The sequence below is a fragment of the Vipera ursinii genome (assembly GCF_947247035.1).
Source record: "Vipera ursinii genome assembly, chromosome: 13".
Classification (NCBI taxonomy): domain Eukaryota; kingdom Metazoa; phylum Chordata; class Lepidosauria; order Squamata; family Viperidae; genus Vipera; species Vipera ursinii.
In genome coordinates this window covers 262278-280905 of record NC_139526.1, presented here as the reverse complement: position 1 = coordinate 280905, position 18628 = coordinate 262278, and the positions used below count along the sequence as shown (strand labels likewise).

Here is an 18628-nt window from a genome sequence, read left to right as displayed (position 1 = left end):
TAAACAAACCATGGATAAGCACAAAATGAAAACTGAGCCATTGTAGGCAAATTACACTTTATCTAGGTATTCATCAAAGGGCACATTGATGGTCTTTGTTAGCCTGCCTGGTAGGTTCCTGACTCTTCTGCAGTGGGGTTTTGCTTGCCCTCTTATGTCTCCGTAGACTCTTCGTTGAAAAGCCTGGCAAAGTCAAGGTATTTCGGTTCTTAAACCTGAATAATTGGCGAGAAGCAGAAAGAGCCAGGCAGTTTTAGTACCAGGATCAACTTTAATAAATCACAGATCTCCAAATTCTTAAGCTAACAGTTGATTCTAGAAAATGGAGGAAACAGAAACTAAAAATACATAAAAGTTTCTTTTTGAAAGACAGTTTTCATAATTAGAAAGATTAATTACATTGAATGAAAAGTGAAATAATCAATATCCTTTAACAATTTTCCAGAAGTTGCTTACAAATTTTCAGTGTAATGAGGCTTCTTGACTGCAACCGAAAAGCTGCATTTTCTACCTAAGAACGCTCACTGGCCCAGGCCATTGGATTTTTTTAGATAGACACTAAAAGTTAAGGACAAGTAGGATTATCAGACATCCAGCAAAAGGTTGACGTGACCTCCTTTTTGTCCTCATGTCCTCCGTCTGACAGGCAGAGGCTAATATTAAATAATGTGTGGCTTTTTTATATGCTGTGTGTGGGCAGAGGTTTGTTGAAGGGGGTTGGACTGTTTTCACAACAGCAGCCATTCAAACGTTTGTGTATTGTTCAGTATTTCTTTCTTTCCCTCCTCTGTGAACAGACTTAACAGGTTTAAATTATTTATTTCCTGATTCTGCCAGTCAGCTTCAATCCAAACCCTTCAAATCTATGATCAGCAGAATCTATAGATCACATGATTTATCATACATTTCTATGTGAAAATTTGGAAAGCATGTTATTGTCAATTCTGTGTTATCACTAGTGTATGTTCTTGAAAAAAAGATTGGTTGGAAAAATATTGTGATAGAAAAAAATCAACTTTGGATACGGGAAAAGCAATACCATATACATAAAGGCCTAAATAATTTTTATCATTGTTGCCAAGAGAAAGTTAGTGTGTCCTTTCACCCCATTTGTCTTTCCTTCCAACAGTCCACATCCTCCTTCACTTCTTCAGATAACTAGTAACCCTAGGACAGAGTTCTCCAGCCTTTCTGGCTTTGCGGACTGGCTGGGGTGGGTGGGGGGAGGGGATGGGTCTGTGCAAGTGGCAGGCATGCATGCATGTGTGCACAGCCCCATATGTGCAAGCAGTGGGCATGCATCCACGCTGCTTGCACAAATGGAAAGTGTGCACGTGTTTGCCCGCTGCTTGCATGAGCAGGGATACATGCACGCATGCGCGGTTGCCCCCCATTTCCAGAACCTGGTTCCGAATGGCTCAAGGCCCGGTAGTGGGCCACAGCCCAGGGGTTGGGGACCCCAGCCGTAGGAAACCATGTTCTTATCTGTATTAAGGCTAAAAGTGTCTTTTTTTTGTTTACCTCTCTACCCGTGTAGATAAAATTTTCAATAATAATTTATTATGATTAGATGTTTCCATTTTCTCCTCATGAAGTTAACCCTCTAAATCTCCATCTCTGGGTGTGTGCTTCTATTTTGAAGATAAAAGAAAGTAGGATCAAAAAATTCTTGTATTACGTCCTCAAACACTAGATTTATTCATTTTTGTTTGCTGGACTCTTCACTTGCAGAGATGAACTTGAATAGGTGGTGCCCGGTTGAAGTAAGAAGCCAAAGGGTCATTTAGCAGAAGGTGGAGTTTCAGAGCTCAATCTTGCTTCGTGTGCCCTTTCAGAAACGAAACAAATATCAGAAATAAAAATCCAGTCATTGACAAACACTATATGAATTTTTAGTATAGCTATAGCAGAGGAATTTAGCCTAGAGGAATGTGCTACAGTAGCGATAAAGTGTGGTAAACTCATGAACAGTAATGGGATTGAAATGCTGAGTGGCCAAATCATCAGGGGCTAATAGGATGAAGTCTACAAGTATCTGGGCGTTTTTACTTGGATAACATCAAGCATGTTAAAATTGTGATTAGTAAAGAATGTAATTATTCTAAAACGGACATTTGGACCAAAAAAATATGAAAACTCTTAAGTATTCACCACGCATTACATCCCCTCAGTGATACGGATAGACTAGACTAGTGCTTTTCAACCTTTTCACAGATTATACCACGTTAGGACATGGCAATATTCGAGCACCACCAGTGGCTAAGCAAGGTGTCAAAAACTGGATGACCAATAAAAAAGGAAAAAAGTGATAAAAGTACAACCACTCACCATACTTTTAATGGGAAACTTGTACCTGTTTCTCTGACTATCTTCGCACTTGTGGCTGGAGAGTGCTTACTGATAGAATTGAGTCAGATTCCAGCTGAAGACAATTCCTTTCCTTAGTTTTTAGTTAATGAAAAAAATGCCTTCTCGCACAAGTATGTGGAACCACATGGCAGTAACACTACAATAGCTCCCCCCCTCCCCGCTCCCCACTTCTGGTACAGTTTTGCAACTTGGTGTTGTGACTCAGGGCCAGCCTGTGGGTCCGACAGCCGTCTCCGATGTATCGGATGACTCAGATGAGGGGGAGGAGGGAAACGAACCGGCTGATGATGGTTTGGAGGCTTTGCAGAGCCCTCAGCCGGGGACCTCTTCTCAGCTGCGTGAGCCCGAGAGTGCGGAGGAAGATGACCCACAGCTGGCCCTGTTCAAGGACGCCCGACGCAGGAGGCAGTCGAGCAGGAACAAACAAAGAAAGGCTGCGGGACTCCTCGGGAGGAGGCACAGGGAGACCACGCCCTGAGCTCTCTATAAAAGGAGTGTTTGGGGAGGGGCTGGTTGCTGAAAGCAACTTTTCCGCTTGAGAAGACAAGCTCTGGTGTTTTTGTTAACTGCGCAATAAATCTTGGCAGATGCCTTTTAGCCTTGGACGCTCTCCAGTCTCTTCTTTCTGAATAGGGGTTTGCCTTACTCAAGGCCAGAAGAGGGCTGGTTCAGAACAGTTTGCTTTCAGCCACCCACCCCTTATTACTACGATGGAGCAGCTTCTTGCCGAGAATGCCCAGCTCACCCAGCAACTCACCTTGCTGGCAGCTCAGGTGGCTCAACTGCAAGCTCAGGTACATGCTGCACCCCCACCCAGGAGGAAATGTCAGATAGCTATGCCGGATAAATTTGCTGGTAATCCAGAACTGTTTCCTGCCTTACTGGGACAATGCCAGCTTTATATCAGCGTGAGAGTAGCTGATTTCCCCACTGACCGAGATAAGGTGGGATTCGTGTTGAGCCTTCTGTCGGGAGATGCAGCTCGTTGGGGCACGCCTCTGTTGGCACAGCCTAGCCCTTTGTTGGATAACTTTGGGGGGTTTTGTGACCATATGCGTCTCATGTACGAGGACCCGATTAAGGCGCAGACTGCCACCCAACGCCTGAAAGCTTTGAGGCAGGGTCAGCGCCCTCTACAGGCCTATATCAGCGATTTCCAGCTGCTTAGCCAGGATTCCGCCTGGAATGAGGCTGCGCTCGTGGATGCCTTTCAGGATGGCTTGTCAGAGGAGATGTTGGATGAGCTGGCCCGCGTGGACATTCCCTCAGATCTGAATGGGCTGATCCATCTTTGTCTGCGGATCGATGCCCGGCTGCAGCAGCGAAAGAGTCGCCGTGCCACCCCACAGAGCCCTGCCGCCCCTGTTGTGCGTGAGCCCCCAGTCCAGAGGGAGGAGCCAATGGAGCTGGGTGCCGCCAGGTCCCGTCTATCGGTGACGGAAATGGACAGACAACGATCGGAGGGGTTGTGTTTTTACTGTGGGGACCCTGGACATTTGGCTGCTTCTTGTCCAAAGAAGCATCAGCGGGCATCAGTGACCAAGCCGGCCCCGAGAAAGTCCCCTGCTTTGCTATCGGGAAACGGCCCGAGCCCGATCTAGACGGTGTGATAGATCGGACGACCCACCACGACCACGCCGAGCGACGCCATTCCGATGGTGCCTGTGAACCTCCACGGCATTTGATTTTGGAGGCACGACTGATCCTTCCTGGCAAGCCAGAGGGGATTCCGGTCCATGCCTTAATTGACTCTGGGGCTACCACTAACTTTATGGACTCGGCCTTCGTGGCCAAATGGGCTGTTCCTCAGTGTCCGGTGGATCCGCCCATGCTAGTGGAGACTATTGATGGTCGAGTGCTCCTGTCCGGGCCTATTACGGCCGCCACGCAACCAGTGAGTATGGCTATCAGTTCCCATGTGGAGGCCATTCAGTTCTACATCACTTCGGATCTGCACTTCCCCGTGGTCCTGGGACTGGCGTGGCTCCGGGCGCATGATCCACAGATCTATTGGTCTCAGAATTTGGTCACCTTCCCAAGTTTGCAGTGCGTGGACCACACCCGCCATATCTGTGCCGGCCAGGTGGAGGGCTCCTCAGGAGTTTCTTTGCCTCCCGAACTGTCCGACTTTGCTGATGTGTTCAGCGAGTCAGAGGCGGACCAATTACCCCCGCACAGGCCCTATGACTGTTCCATTGATCTAGTTCCTGATGCGCCTCTCCCAGTGGGGCGTTTGTATTCCATGTCGGAGCCCGAGTTGGCTGCATTGCGGGACTTCTTGACAAAGAATTTGGCTCGTGGTTTCATCCGGCCCTCGTCCTCGCCAGTGTCTGCGCCTGTGCTCTTCGTCAAAAAGAAGTCGGGCGAGTTACGGCTCTGCTGTGACTACCGGAAACTCAACGCCATCACGGTGCGTAACCGCTACCCGCTGCCCCTCATCCCCGAGCTCTTGGACCGACTCCGGGAGGCTAAGATCTTCACGAAACTGGACCTGCGTGGAGCTTACAACCTCGTCAGGGTTCGGCCGGGTGATGAGTGGAAGACGGCGTTTGGTACTCGCTATGGACATTTCGAGTACACGGTGATGCCGTTTGGCCTGACCAACGCCCCCGCTGTGTTTCAGCATTTTATGAACGACATCTTTCGAGATCTGTTGGACCAGTTTGTCGTGATTTACCTGGACGACATCCTGATTTACTCCCCGTCGCGTGAAGCGCATCATCAGCATCTCCGTCAGGTCCTGCAGCGCCTCCGGAAACATCGGCTGTTTGCCAAGTTGGAGAAGTGCCAGTTTTACCAGGTGACCATCGATTTCTTGGGTCACCGCATTTCTCCTGAGGGCATCGCCATGGAACCGAGTAAAGTTGAGTCGTTGCAGAGTTGGCAACCCCCACGTCGCGTGAAGGATGTTCAGCGACTTCTTGGATTTGCCAACTACTATCGAACATTCATTCCTGGCTTTGCTGCCTTGACAGCCCCCCTTACCCGGCTCCTGCAGAAGAAGACTCGGTTCCAGTGGAACGCCCCCGAACAACAGGCGTTCCAAGCTTTGAAGGACGCCTTCATGAAGGAGCCCATCTTGAAGCATCCTGACCCGCAACGGCCGTTTGTCGTGGAGGCGGACGCCTCCGACATTGCCATTGGGGCCGTGTTACTCCAGGCAGCGACGCCCAACGGTACCCTTTTCCCTTGCGCGTATCACTCTCGGAAATTGAACCCCTCGGAGCGCAACTATACCATCTGGGAGAAGGAGCTGCTGGCCATCAAGGCGGCGTTCGAGGCTTGGAGGCATCATCTGGAGGGGGCGCGGCATCAAATCGAGGTCCGGACGGACCACAAGAATCTGGAAAGCCTGCAGACCGCTCGGAATTTGAACCAACGCCAGATCCGGTGGTCCCTCTTCTTTGCGAGGTTTGACTTCCGGGTGCGGTACATACCAAGCGGGCACAACCAGAGAGCGGATGTTCTGTCCAGGAAGCCCGAGTACACCCGAGTGGAAGACAAGCTTCCGCCCAGGACAGTGATCCCCGTCGAGTCTTTTGCTGCGGTGCGGGAGCCGGTGGATATACGGGCTCGGATCCGGGAGGCGCAGCAGCAGGAGGCGTGGGTGGCTCAGCGGAAGGAAGAGGTGGGGCCAGATTAGCCTTGGTCGGTCACGGATGGACTCCTGTATTATCGTGACCGGCTCTATGTTCCAGGAGGGCCACTCAGGGGACTCATCCTCAGCCAATGTCATGATAACCCGGCTGCGGGGCATTTTGGCCTGTTCAAGACTCTGAACCTGGTCTCCCGTACCTTCTGGTGGCCCCGAGTCCGACACGATGTCCAGTCTTATGTCACCTCCTGCGTCCCATGCAGGCAGGCCAAGTCAGCGACCGGGGCCCCGCCTGGTTTACTGCAGCCTTTGCCAACGCCCAAGAGACCCTGGGGGGCTGTGTCCATGGACTTTCTGACGTATCTACCCCCATCCTCCGGCTTCACGACAGTGTTTGTGGTGGTGGACATGTTGACCAAGATGGCGCACTTCATCCCCTGTCGCGGCTTACCGTCAGCTCGCGCCACTAGTCGCATGTTCATCCAACAGGTGTTCCGGCTGCACGGCCTTCCCGATAGGGTCGTCTCCGATAGGGGGGCCCAGTTTACAGCCCGCTTCTGGCAGGAGTTGATGCGGGCGTTGGACATTAAGGTTTGCCTCTCGTCCGCGCATCATCCTCAGACCGACGGGGGTACCGAGAAGGTCATCGGCATCTTAGAGCAGTATCTGCGCTGCTATGTTAACCTGCAGCAGGACAATTGGGTGGACTATTTGGCCATAGCCGAGTTTGCCTTTAACAACTCGCAGCACACCTCCACGCAGATGACACCGTTCTTGGCCAACGTGGGTTATCACCCCAGGTTTTTCCCCCTTTCTCCCGTGGACTCACTGGAGCCGGCAGCGAACGAATTCATGGCGGAATTACAGGCGATCCATCGGTTGGTGCGACGGCAGCTGGAGAAGGCCAAGGCCGACTACAAGAGGTTCGCCGATCGGTCGAGAAGGGATACGCCTCCATTATCGGTGGGGGATCGGGTCTGGCTGTCCACCAGGAACCTACCATCCACTCGGCCGGCGAGGAAGCTGGACCACCGTTACCTTGGACCGTTCCCAGTCGAGGCCGTCATCAACCCAGTCGCCTATCGTTTAACTCTGCCACGTTCCCTGTGCGTGCACCCCGTCTTCCATCGGTCCTTGTTGGTCCCCGAACAACCGGCTTGTCCACTTCGCCAAGCGGAACCTCCCCCATCAGGACCTGGTGATGGCGACAGCACCCCCGAGTACGAGGTCGCCAGCATCAGGGATTCCCGCTGGCTGAAAGGTCGCTTCCAGTACCTGATCGAGTGGAAAGGGTACGGGCCGGAGGACTTCACATGGGAAGACGCGACCGCCGTTCATGCCCCTGCGTTGGTGACTGCTTTTCACGAACAGTTCCCATCCCGACTGCATCCGGATCGGCAGACCCGGGGGAAGGGCCCTGCGGTGCGGGATAGTGTTGTGACTCAGGGCCAGCCTGTGGGTCCGACAGCCGTCTCCGATGTATCGGATGACTCAGATGAGGGGGAGGAGGGAAACGAACCGGCTGATGATGGTTTGGAGGCTTTGCAGAGCCCTCAGCCGGGGACCTCTTCTCAGCTGCGTGAGCCCGAGAGTGCGGAGGAAGATGACCCACAGCTGGCCCTGTTCAAGGACGCCCGACGCAGGAGGCAGTCGAGCAGGAACAAACAAAGAAAGGCTGCGGGACTCCTCGGGAGGAGGCACAGGGAGACCACGCCCTGAGCTCTCTATAAAAGGAGTGTTTGGGGAGGGGCTGGTTGCTGAAAGCAACTTTTCCGCTTGAGAAGACAAGCTCTGGTGTTTTTGTTAACTGCGCAATAAATCTTGGCAGATGCCTTTTAGCCTTGGACGCTCTCCAGTCTCTTCTTTCTGAATAGGGGTTTGCCTTACTCAAGGCCAGAAGAGGGCTGGTTCAGAACACTTGGCTCCAGAACTCGATCAGTGTTTTTTCATTAAAAAGTTCCTTCAAATAGCAGTTTGATGTCAATTCCAGAAATGCTTCTTGCTCTTGAGAGGAAAGGTCAGAGTTCACAACATTGTCCATAATGGTCAATGCAACACAATGAATTCCAGTATCACATCCACTTGACACAAATGGAAAATACAACACAAACTCATTGTGCAATTTTCCCAAGTGACTTTTGATGGCAATTTCAATGTCTTCAGTGTCAATATCAGAATTTAGTTCAATAAAGTCTGACACATTAAGAAATGATGCAATATTTTCTTTCTTTACTTGGCCTATCCACAGGAAGATTTTCTTGTAGAATGTACAAACTTTGTCTTCCGTGATAAACATGTTGTCACCGTGGCCCTGTAGCAACCAATTAAGTTCATTTAGGTTTTTTAATATGTTGGCCAAATAGCCAAGGGAGGACACCCAGAAGACATTTTCAAACTTTTCTGCTAGGGATGATGAAACATTTATCAGGAACAGGTGCATTTCATCTCGTAGCTTGAATAATCTTGATGTCTCACCTCTCTACAACCAACATACTTCTGTATGAAAGAGAACAGTGCTGTGTTCAGAACCTAAATCCTCACATGATTGTCAGAATAAACTTCCATTCAAAGGCCAGTTTTTGAGGAAATTTATTATTTTTGCAGCATCCTCCAAAATGTCATGTAACAATGGGCTCATCCATTTAGAAGCAAGTGTATGTCTATGCAAGATGCAATGATTTGAAACAATGGAACCTTTTCATGTCTTAGCTTGTGCTATCACGCCCAAAGCTCTTCCTGTAATAGCTGCTGCACCATTGGAACAAATTGCTACACACCAAGTCCATAATATTCCATGTTCACTGAAAAATTTATTGATTAGTGTGAATATTTCTTCCTCAGTCATACTGCTAGATAGTGGGTGGCAAAATAATATGTGTTCCAGTATATTGTCCGAATCAGGAACACACACAAAGACAATTGTGCTTCGCCAGCAATGTCAGTTCTTTAGTCCAATTGAAATGCAATTTTTTCAGCTGCTGTGATCTTTTCCACCACTTGTTGAGTAGCATTTGTGGTCATATCTTGTATTTGTCTTTGGACAGTGTTGTCAAAGCATGGAATATTACAAATAGCATCAGCCATTTTTTCATCAAAGAAAATTGAACAATTGCAATGGAAGAGGAAACCACAATTTCTTCACCAATTGTGTGAAGCTTATTTTGTTTAGTTGCTATCAAGGACAATTTATAAGATGCTTCCAGACATTTTTTTGAGATGGTGGTGGACTTCACAAAAGCAGTGGGGCATTTATAAATTCATCTCCCTTCATCACAAAAAATGCTACTGGCTTTTTGGTGTGCTGTTTATGTTTTGTTGTTAAATTTTTTTGAAGCAAAGAAGGCTTCATTGGAATGCTTGGATGGTACTTCATTGCAGATAACACAAACAGGAAACGGATGATTATTTTCTTCCGTGAAATAAAATCTAAACTTCAAATAATCTTCACTGTATTTTCTATTCAGTGCCAGTTTTAATTTCTTGGGTGGTGGTTCCTTTGCTGAAACATTTTCCCTTTGCATTGACAAACGTATGATGAATTTATCCATATTTATTAATATGCAGCACTATTTTGGTCTCACACCATCACACACAGCAGTAGCAAAGCTGAACAACTGGAAAGGAGAAAAATGACAAGCCGGACAAGGTGCAGGAACTGGCGACATGTTGTGATTGGTAAAGCGTAGGTGGGTAGGGGTGGAGCTGACATATCAGCCCAGAATAGACCCTTTGATCTTGCAGTTTCCTGCCTTTTGTTATATGTTCTCTGGCTATTTTGAGCATAACAGGGAATGATGAGTCATGGGTCAAAAGCCTTTCAGCTCCTACACAGAAAATGCAGAAACATCCTCAGCAAGTCTTTCCAATCCAATGAATAATACATGATGACTCATCAATTTGACTCTGTTTCACATTCCAAAGGCTGAGAAAAGTGTAATAGTATTGTCTAAGACAATGTCACGTACCACCTGCCAGGTCCAGTGGTACGCATAACTACCAGTTGAAAAGCACTGGACTAGACAACTGTGACCCATTGGGTCATTTTTTCAGAGATATTTCCTTATTTAAACAGAGAAACAGAATGACCACAGATGGATTACTATTAATTACTATGTCTTTAAAATTAAAGAAGAAAACATTTTATTAAAGAAGTTAGATGCCTCGCAAGATTAATATAGATTCATTTCTTTGGATGGTATTTTTAATTCTTTTCCCCTGATTTAAAGCAACATGCCTCTGACTGATTTTTCCAGATAAATTAGCACATTCACCACATTTGTCCTTGCACTTGATGTATAGTGAGAGCAAAGCATGACAGTATTGGGACTTGCATCTGTTGAAAAGGGACGTCTTCACCTTCTACACTGAGTGTAGTTTTTGTAATTATGACTATGTCATTTTTAAAAAAAACACAAATGATTATCTTTGCTACAGTGAGATTCTATTTACTAATCATAACATGGATCTCATCCATATTCCATTGCAAAGCTTTGAAAGATCCAACTTCCTCATTAAAATGGTGGGAGCATATGAGATGGCTATCCAGAGAGTTCAATTGAATCAAGGAATTCTGTTACGACATAAATAGCTCTTTCATCATTCCAGGAAGCATCTAATATACGTGCAACTGATTTTCTCATCAGAATCAAGATATATTGCACAAATGTATCATAATCCTATGGTCTTGGCTTAATACTCTAGTCCAATCTCCATAATCCTAGGGTCAAATGTAGTACTGTAGAGCACCAAAGATAAGGGGTTTAGAGGCTAAATTGTATGATGAACAGTTGAGGGATCTTGGTATATCTAGCCCAGGGGTAGGCAACCTTGGCTCTTTTATGACTCGTGGGCTTCAACTCCCAGAATTCCTGAGCCAGCCATGCTGAGGGGAAAGGGAGAGGTTTCCAAGCTGAGCCATGCTGGCTCAGGAATTCTGGGAGTTGAAGCCCACGAGTCACAAAAGAACCAAGCTTGCCTACCCCTGATCTAGCCTATCGAAAAGAAAGATTGGAAGGACATGATAACTGTCTTTCAGTACTGGAGTGATTGTCAGAAAGATGAATGACTTATTCTCCAAAGCACCTGGGAGCAGGACAAGAAGTAATGGGTGGAAGCTTGTTAAAGAGAGATCCAACCTAGAAATAAGGAGAAATTTTCTAACAGTGAAAACAATTAACCAATGGAACAACTTATGTCCTGGAATTGTGGGTGCTCCATCACTGGAGATTTTCAAAAATAGGCTGGATAGCCATTTGACCAGGATGGTATAAAGTCTTTTGCTTTGATGAGGGGGTTGGACTAGAGTATTTCTGAAGTCCCTTCCTGCCCTATGATTTGATGTCCTTCTCCATGCTTATTAAGAATAAAGTTTCAGCCACGCTTGAAGTATCACCTTTATTGGAAAGGGTGTAAACTGAAACAGAATATCCAGTATGAACACACTGTGCTAACAATTCTCCCTGCTGCTGACAGAGCAGCTTTGATAGAGGATTGTAGCAGAAAGCTTAGCTGGAGCCCCAAGTTATTGTTTTTAGGAGCAGGAGAGTTTCAGAAAAGGAATCAAACTGATAGCAAGGGCAGGAGAATGGTTAGGCAGATACAACCTGGAGGAAAATGGTTGGCAAAGGGTAGTGCTGATGTGCCTGGAGAAGAAAAGAAGTAACATAAAGCTTAAATTCCAAGATTTCTGGAGCTGGAATGATTACCCTTAAATTAATATACCCTCCACAATTCCACACACTTTCACTTTTACCTCTGTTGTTTCTTCCCACTTTCCATGTGCTAGTTAGCAGAAACTTGCAGCTATCCTGAACATCTTACCAGAAGGGTACAAAACCAGAATGACCAACTTCAAAAAAAATGTGCACCACCCCATATCACCAGAAATCTTTTGTTCTTCCCTAATATCCAGTATCTGCCTCCTATGCTATTCATCTCAAGCAGAGGCATGCGTGGTCTTACTTTTAAGAATAATAAACCCTTCGGGAAGGCCACCTCGGAGTCCCAGACCAAGGCTATCCAGATCAGATTGCTTCTGCTTCTGGATCCACTCTTGTACCAGTGGGATATTCTGATTATCTCTCAAGCTGTTTAGGTTTGTACCCAGCAGGCCTTTCACATTTTCAGGGGTTAATTCCTATGGAATAAATAAAACAAAACGAGTTAGGAGAAATATTCATTTTGCTGCTTTCCCAAAATCTCCACCCTGTAGATAAGACTTGCTTTAGAGGAGAAGTGAAGTTAACATTGCCCTAGATTGAAGTCAATGCAGGTGGTCAGAAACACTTCTGCATTTCCCACAATTGAAGTCATTGCATTTCACCCCAAAATGGTTGTAAGCCTGAGAGGAGAAATGCTGAATTCCCCCAGCCTGCTAAGGGAGAGGAACCAACCAGCTGTCAACATCCAGCTCGAGAATCCAAATAAAACTCCAGGTTCGTTTTGTTGCCAAAAAACCTACTGTTTATTGAATACACAGCTTGTCTATGTTAAAAGAAAAACTAACTCTGAGCTTCCAACACCAATTCATATACTTAAACAATAGTTTTCCCAGCCAAACCTTCAGTGTCTTACATAATCCATATTAACAAGTTCACATTGTTATCGGAACTGTCTGCTTCAAACCTACACCTGTTCTGGTGTCCTTGACAAGGCTTCATGCTCTCATGGTCCACAGCTGAATCAAAGCAGTTTTGTTTCTCCATCTACCCACTTGAAAGTAGCACATCCCACTCTTTCATCTAAAGGCAAGATGAAACTCAGAGGCACATAGCAGACTCCCTAGAGGCATCCATGCCACTTTCCCAGGTCATTATTTGGCTGCACCCAGCTAGCTAGTTGAGTCCTATCTTTGCCTTTTCAGCCAACATCCATAGGCAGACATGGCAGCATATGTTCCACACCCATAACCTCAGCCTAGAAAAGGAAAAGCAACTAAAGTGTGTGGAGTGAGCAGGTGAAGATGAGATGAGGTAGAGACCTCTGGGCAAGTGCACATTAAGAGGCAACCAAATGGGTTGGCACTCAACTGCTAAGCTATAAGTCAGGCTAAGCAGCCCATCTTGGCCTATCCCTTGCTGGCGCTCAGGTTGGGAGAACAGCTTGAGGGGTCAGTGGCAAAATTCCTTAAGAGCAGCTCATAATCCCAATAAATACAAGATCCTTTAGAGGGAAGCATGGAGTATATGCTACATTATGAACTTTAACAGCTACTTGGCAACTGTAAGGACTGAGTCCCCAAGATTTCTGCCCACCTGGAAGGGCTTGGAGACTGGAATTAGCGCTACCCAGTCAGGGCAACAGCCTGCATGTTTCAATAAAGTATTATGTAAAGTTTTCATCTGTGCTGTGGTGTGTCTACCTATCATTAAGAATACCTCACAGGATACACATGCCATCAGACTCACATTTCTCTGGATTTTATGGGCATACTGTCCTTGAAGTGAGATTTTTGAAACAGCTCAGCTCAGAGAATAATTCATATTATTACCAGAGTTCCGTGGTTTGCTAAAAGTGTCCTTTCTTAATGGGGCCAGATTAGATATCTTTCTGCTCTATTTGAACCAGCTGATTGATTAGAATAGAGGTGAATATCTTAGAATACGAGAGATGTAGATAGAATAGTGTGAATATGGTTGGGAGAGAAATATACTATGGTTGAATTTGTGGCAAACTGACCAAAATTTGCCATAACGGATGGACTACATCCTTACCATTAGTCTGTGATGTGTGCAACTAAGGGTGATAGTGTATTCTATACACTTCACCTTGCTAAAAAAAGTGTTACAGGTAATCCTCGATTTACAGCAGTTCATTTAGTGACCATTCAAAGTTACAACAGCACTGAAAAAAGTGACTTATAACCATTTTTCACATGACCATGACGGCATTCTCATGGTTATGTGATCAAAATTCAAATGCTTAGCAACTATTTCATATTTATGATGGCTGCAGCGTCCCCAGGATCATATGATCCCCATCTGCAACCTTCTGACAAGCAAAGTCAGTGGGGAAGTCAGATTCATTTAACAATCATGTCACTAATTTAACAACTGCAGTGATTCACTTAACAACAGTGGCAAGAAATGTTCTAAAATGGGGCAAAGTTCACTTAACAAATGTCTCACTTAACAACAGAAATTCTGGGCTCAATTTTGGTCATAGTTTGAGGACTGTATGTAGTCCTGTATGTAAACATTGATTAGAATATTGACTTGGTTGACTAGAGCTAACAAGGTGATATTTACAATACTAAAATATTAAAAACTGAAATATTTTAAAATTCAAAATATTCAATATGGAAGCTTTGAAATCTAAACAAAACTTCAAAGCCTGAGAAATGTGGCATTGACCTGCCCCCCCCATACATTCTTTTAACTTTCATCATTTCCCCTCCATCCAATTCGTTTGTCTTCAGGATTCTTGGAGAAGCTCCCCTAATTACCCTGCCAGAATGGCTGGGGAAAACTGACTGCAGCCCACTTTTACTTTAAAGTCCACTCACCTTTACAGAGCTGCTTTTCAGGCCCAAAAAAGTTTTAATGTCCATGTTGACATCATTTTTGCTAAGTGCCCTGAGATCTTCACCTGGGGCACCTCCTGCAAGCAAGGAGGAAAATTTAGCTGATATTCTTTACTGGTCTTCTCAAATGAAAGAGCAATGGGAATTTTTTTCCTGAAATAGTTTCAACACGTTTTATTAATAGCTGCACATTTTCTAAATTATTTCAAACCAATACACATGGTGAGCCTCCAGGGTTTTACAGCTGTAATTTTGGCCTAGTTGCAGGGTACCTCATATGACAGAAACACTCCTTTAAGTAGTGTTGGTCATAAAATGTAAATTATTTCCAATCCACATGAAATGATAGTACTGGGAATAGAGAGACAACAGCCCTTAAAACTACCCATCCAAACAGATTTTGCAATATTTTGATCTTTGCCACCTTAACAGATGTTTTTCCATAAGGAAAAAGATGAAAGGAATGATGGGACAAGAGGAAAACATAACTTTAATAATAATAATAGTAATAATAATAACGATGACAATGTTGGAAGGGACCTTGGAGGTCATCTAGTCCAACCCCCTGTTCAGGCAGGAAACCCTATACCATTTCAGACAAATGGCTGTCCAGTCTCTTCTTAAAAACTTCCAGTGTTGGAGCATTCACAGCTTCTGGAGGCAGGTTGTTCCACTGGTTAATTGTTCTAACTGTCAGGAAGTTTCTCCTTAGTTCTAGGTTGCTTCTCTCCTTGATTAGTTTCCATCCGTTGCTTCTTGTCCTGTCTTCAGGTGCTTTGGAGAATAGCTTGACTCCCTCTTCTTTGTGGCAATCCCTGAGATATTGGAAGACTGCTAGCATGTCACCCTTTGTCCTTCTCTTCATTAAATTGTTGTTGTTAGCTGCGAAGTCATGTCTGACCCATCGCGACCGTATGGACAATGTTCCTCCAGGCCTTCCTGTCCTCTACCATCTGCTGGAGTCCATTTAAGCTCACGCCTACTGCTTCAGTGACTCCATACAGCCACCTTATTCTCTGTCGTCCCCTTCTTCTCTTGCCCTCAATCTTTCCCAGCATTAGGTTCTTCTCCAGTGAGTCCTTCCTTCTCATTAGGTGGCCAAAGTATTTGAGTTTCAACTTCAGGATCTGGCCTTCTAAAGAGCAGTCAGGGTTGATCTCCTCTAGGACTGACCGGTTTGATCGCCTTGCAGTCCAAGGGACTCGCAGGAGTCTTCTCCAGCACCATAGCTCAAAGGCCTCAATTCTTTGGCACTCGGCCTTTCTTATGGTCCAACTTTCACTGCCATACATTGCAACTGGGAAGACCATAGCCTTGACTATACATACTTTTGTTGACAGGGTGACGTCTGTGCTTTTTAGTGTGCTGTCTATATTTGTCATGGCTTTCCTCATGAGGAGCAAGTGTCTTTTAATTTCTTGGCTACAGTCCCCATCTGCAGTGATCTTGGAGCCCAGGAAAATAAAATCTGTCACTTCCTCCATTTTTTCCCCATCTACTTGCCAGGAATTGAGAGGGCCAAATACCATGATCTTGGTTTTCTTAATGTTAAGTTAAATTCATTAAATTTCACATACCGAATTCTAGCAACCATTCCTTATATGTTTTAGCCTCCGGTCCCCCTTTGTTGCTCTTTTCTGTACTCTTTCTAGAGTCTCAACATCTTTTTTATATCGTGGTGATCAAAACGATGCAGTATTCCAAGTGTGGCCTTACCAAGGCATTGTAAAGTGGTATTAGTACTTCACTTGATCTTGATTGTATCCCTCTGTTAATGCAGCCTAGCACTGTGTTGGCTTTTTTGGCAGCTGCAGCACACTGCTGGCTCATATTTAAGTGATTGTCCACTAGGACTCCAAGATCCCTCTCACAGTTACTACTATTGAGCAAGGTACCACTATACTATACCTGTGCATTTGATTTTTCTTACCTAAATGTAGAACCTTACTTTTTTCACCATTGAATTTTATTTTGTTATTTGTTATAAAATATAATAATATAGATTAAAAATGGAGAAATTAGTCTGATTTACATTCTATATGGAAATTAGACCTACAGTACTTTATCTTTTCCAACCAAATAAACAAACTCAATTAAATTAATTCCAAACCGTGTGAAATGATGGTGGTGGGAATAGAATTGTTGCAACACAATTCATGTTTGCATTCCAAATTTAGCATTGTTTTTCCCTTTACCTCAGGATACTGAAGAAAAGTCTCTATCAAATGCATGCACTCATAAAATTAATATATAAGCACATCTTGGAATTTTTTTTTCTATTCAAAATGTATACATTAGGCAAAAAATGCATGTTTCTCTTCAGTTTACATATTGTATTAAGAGAAATATATATAATACATAGAAACACAGAACTGACATTACATACTGCAATAGACATTGAAATTGACAGATTTGTTTGGACCATAACATTGACAGTAGTTATGTCAAAACTACTGAAACTCAAATCCTTTGGCCACCTAATGAGAAGGAAGGACTCACTGGAGAAGAGCCTCATGCTGGGAAAGGTGGAGGGCAAGAGAAGAAGGGGACGATGGAGAAGGAGGTGGCTGGATGGAGTCACTGAAGCAGTAGGCGTGAGCCTAAATGGACTCCAGAAGATGGTAGAGGACAGGAAGGCCTGGAGGAACGTTGTCCATAGGGTCGCGATGGGTCGGACACGACTTCGCAACTAACAACAACAACATGTCAAAACTACTATCAGATTTGCAAATGTACACTTCTCTTGTGCAAACATGTTTGTCAGAGCTGCCATCATACGCTTGAGCTTCACATTGACCAGCTGTCAGTCTGCCGTGAACTAGGGGAGAAGGAGTGGGATGAGAAGGGGGAAGGCTATCGACTCATTGTGCCTTCCGGAGATATCATATCAAGGTCAGAGCCTGGGAATGGAATGCAATGGCTCACCTGTAATTGGACAATAGGGGACCAGGGAAGGAGAGGAACTTGTCTGAAATGGTATAGGGATTCCTGCCCGAGCAGGGGGTTGGACTAGATGACCTCCAAGGTCCTTTCCATTTATTATTATTGTTGTTGTTGTTGTTTGTTGTTGTTATTAACCAGATAGAGAAAGTTAACCAGGAAATTTTGGCGCACAGGCTTCAGTTCTGGCTTTGCTATATGTACAGTAATGCACTTGACTTTTAGTAAAAGTACACCTTTCACTACAAATGGAGTCAAGGGCCTTGTCAGACCCTCAATGTATTTCTTTCTGTGTGCATTTCATTTCATTTTGGGTCCTGCCATTTTGCTGAGAGGGGGGAGGCTTGTGTTAAAGGGAGGGGGAGATTTGGGGAGCGTACAATGTATTTCCTTTGCTTTGTTCTATACTCTTTGAAGTACTTTCTTGGGGTATGAAAGGAGGGGAAAATGTGCCTACAGCCATCTGTCTTATCTCCAATCGGATGGGATGGAACCGTGGAAGAACTGACAGTCTTAAGAATGGTGCTTTATCGCCTGTTTCCCATAACAACTTCACACCTGCGAATTGGCTAAATCGAACCAACTGGTTTGACATTGGGGAGGGGTTTTGAAAGGGCACTTTTAATGTAATGTTTCACGTGGGAAAACTTTAGATCCTGCCTTACTCTCCTGCTGTCATTAATTCTCAATAAAAGTTCCTTTTGAGACAATGCAAGTTTCAAGAGTTGTGCTTTTTTGGGAGAACAAATTGAGGTGGGTCCTTACAGGTCTTTCTTGGCCAAGGGACCAAGTCAGGGCAGGTCTGACATTAAGCCAGCTGACCCAAAAGAATACCATGGTCACTGAAAGCTGCTGATAGGTCAAGGAGTGTGAGGATTGTTGCATTACTCTCATCTTGCTCTCACTAGAGATCAATCAATCAGAATAGAGCTGGAAGGGATCTTGGAGGTCTTCTAGTCCAACTCCCTACTGAAAGAGGAGACCCTATACAGTTTCAGACAAGTGGCTGTCCAACCTCTTCTTAAAAGCCTGCAGTGATGAAGCACCTGATGTCAACACTGCTAACATCGGATGTTCTTGCTTTGACAACAGATGGAAATGTAGCCATCTTTTCTCTTTCGCTTTCAGAGTTTGATGATGCTGGGAGGGGGGATGTGGATGAGAGTCCAGTTAGTCATAACAACAATAACTCAGCAGTGGGA

General features: G+C 45.2%; 1 protein-coding gene across 3 annotated transcripts in view; it reads right to left on the bottom strand.

The window, feature by feature from the left end:
* Window positions 1-217: 217 nt before the first annotated feature.
* Window positions 218-18628, bottom strand: part of MSLN (mesothelin) — a gene marked incomplete at its 5' end in the record, with an annotated part of 53646 nt that continues 35235 nt past the window's right edge. The window contains 3 exons of one of the 3 annotated variants that reach the window (XM_083373068.1): window positions 218-1828; window positions 11960-12101; window positions 14469-14563. In XM_083373068.1, coding sequence (XP_083229194.1) covers window positions 1809-1828; window positions 11960-12101; window positions 14469-14563 — 257 coding nt within the window. In that variant the 3' untranslated portion in view covers window positions 218-1808. Of the gene's footprint in view, window positions 1829-11926; window positions 12102-14468; window positions 14564-18628 lie in introns of all 3 variants that reach the window. The other 2 variants (XM_083373066.1, XM_083373067.1) reach the window with 2 other exon arrangements.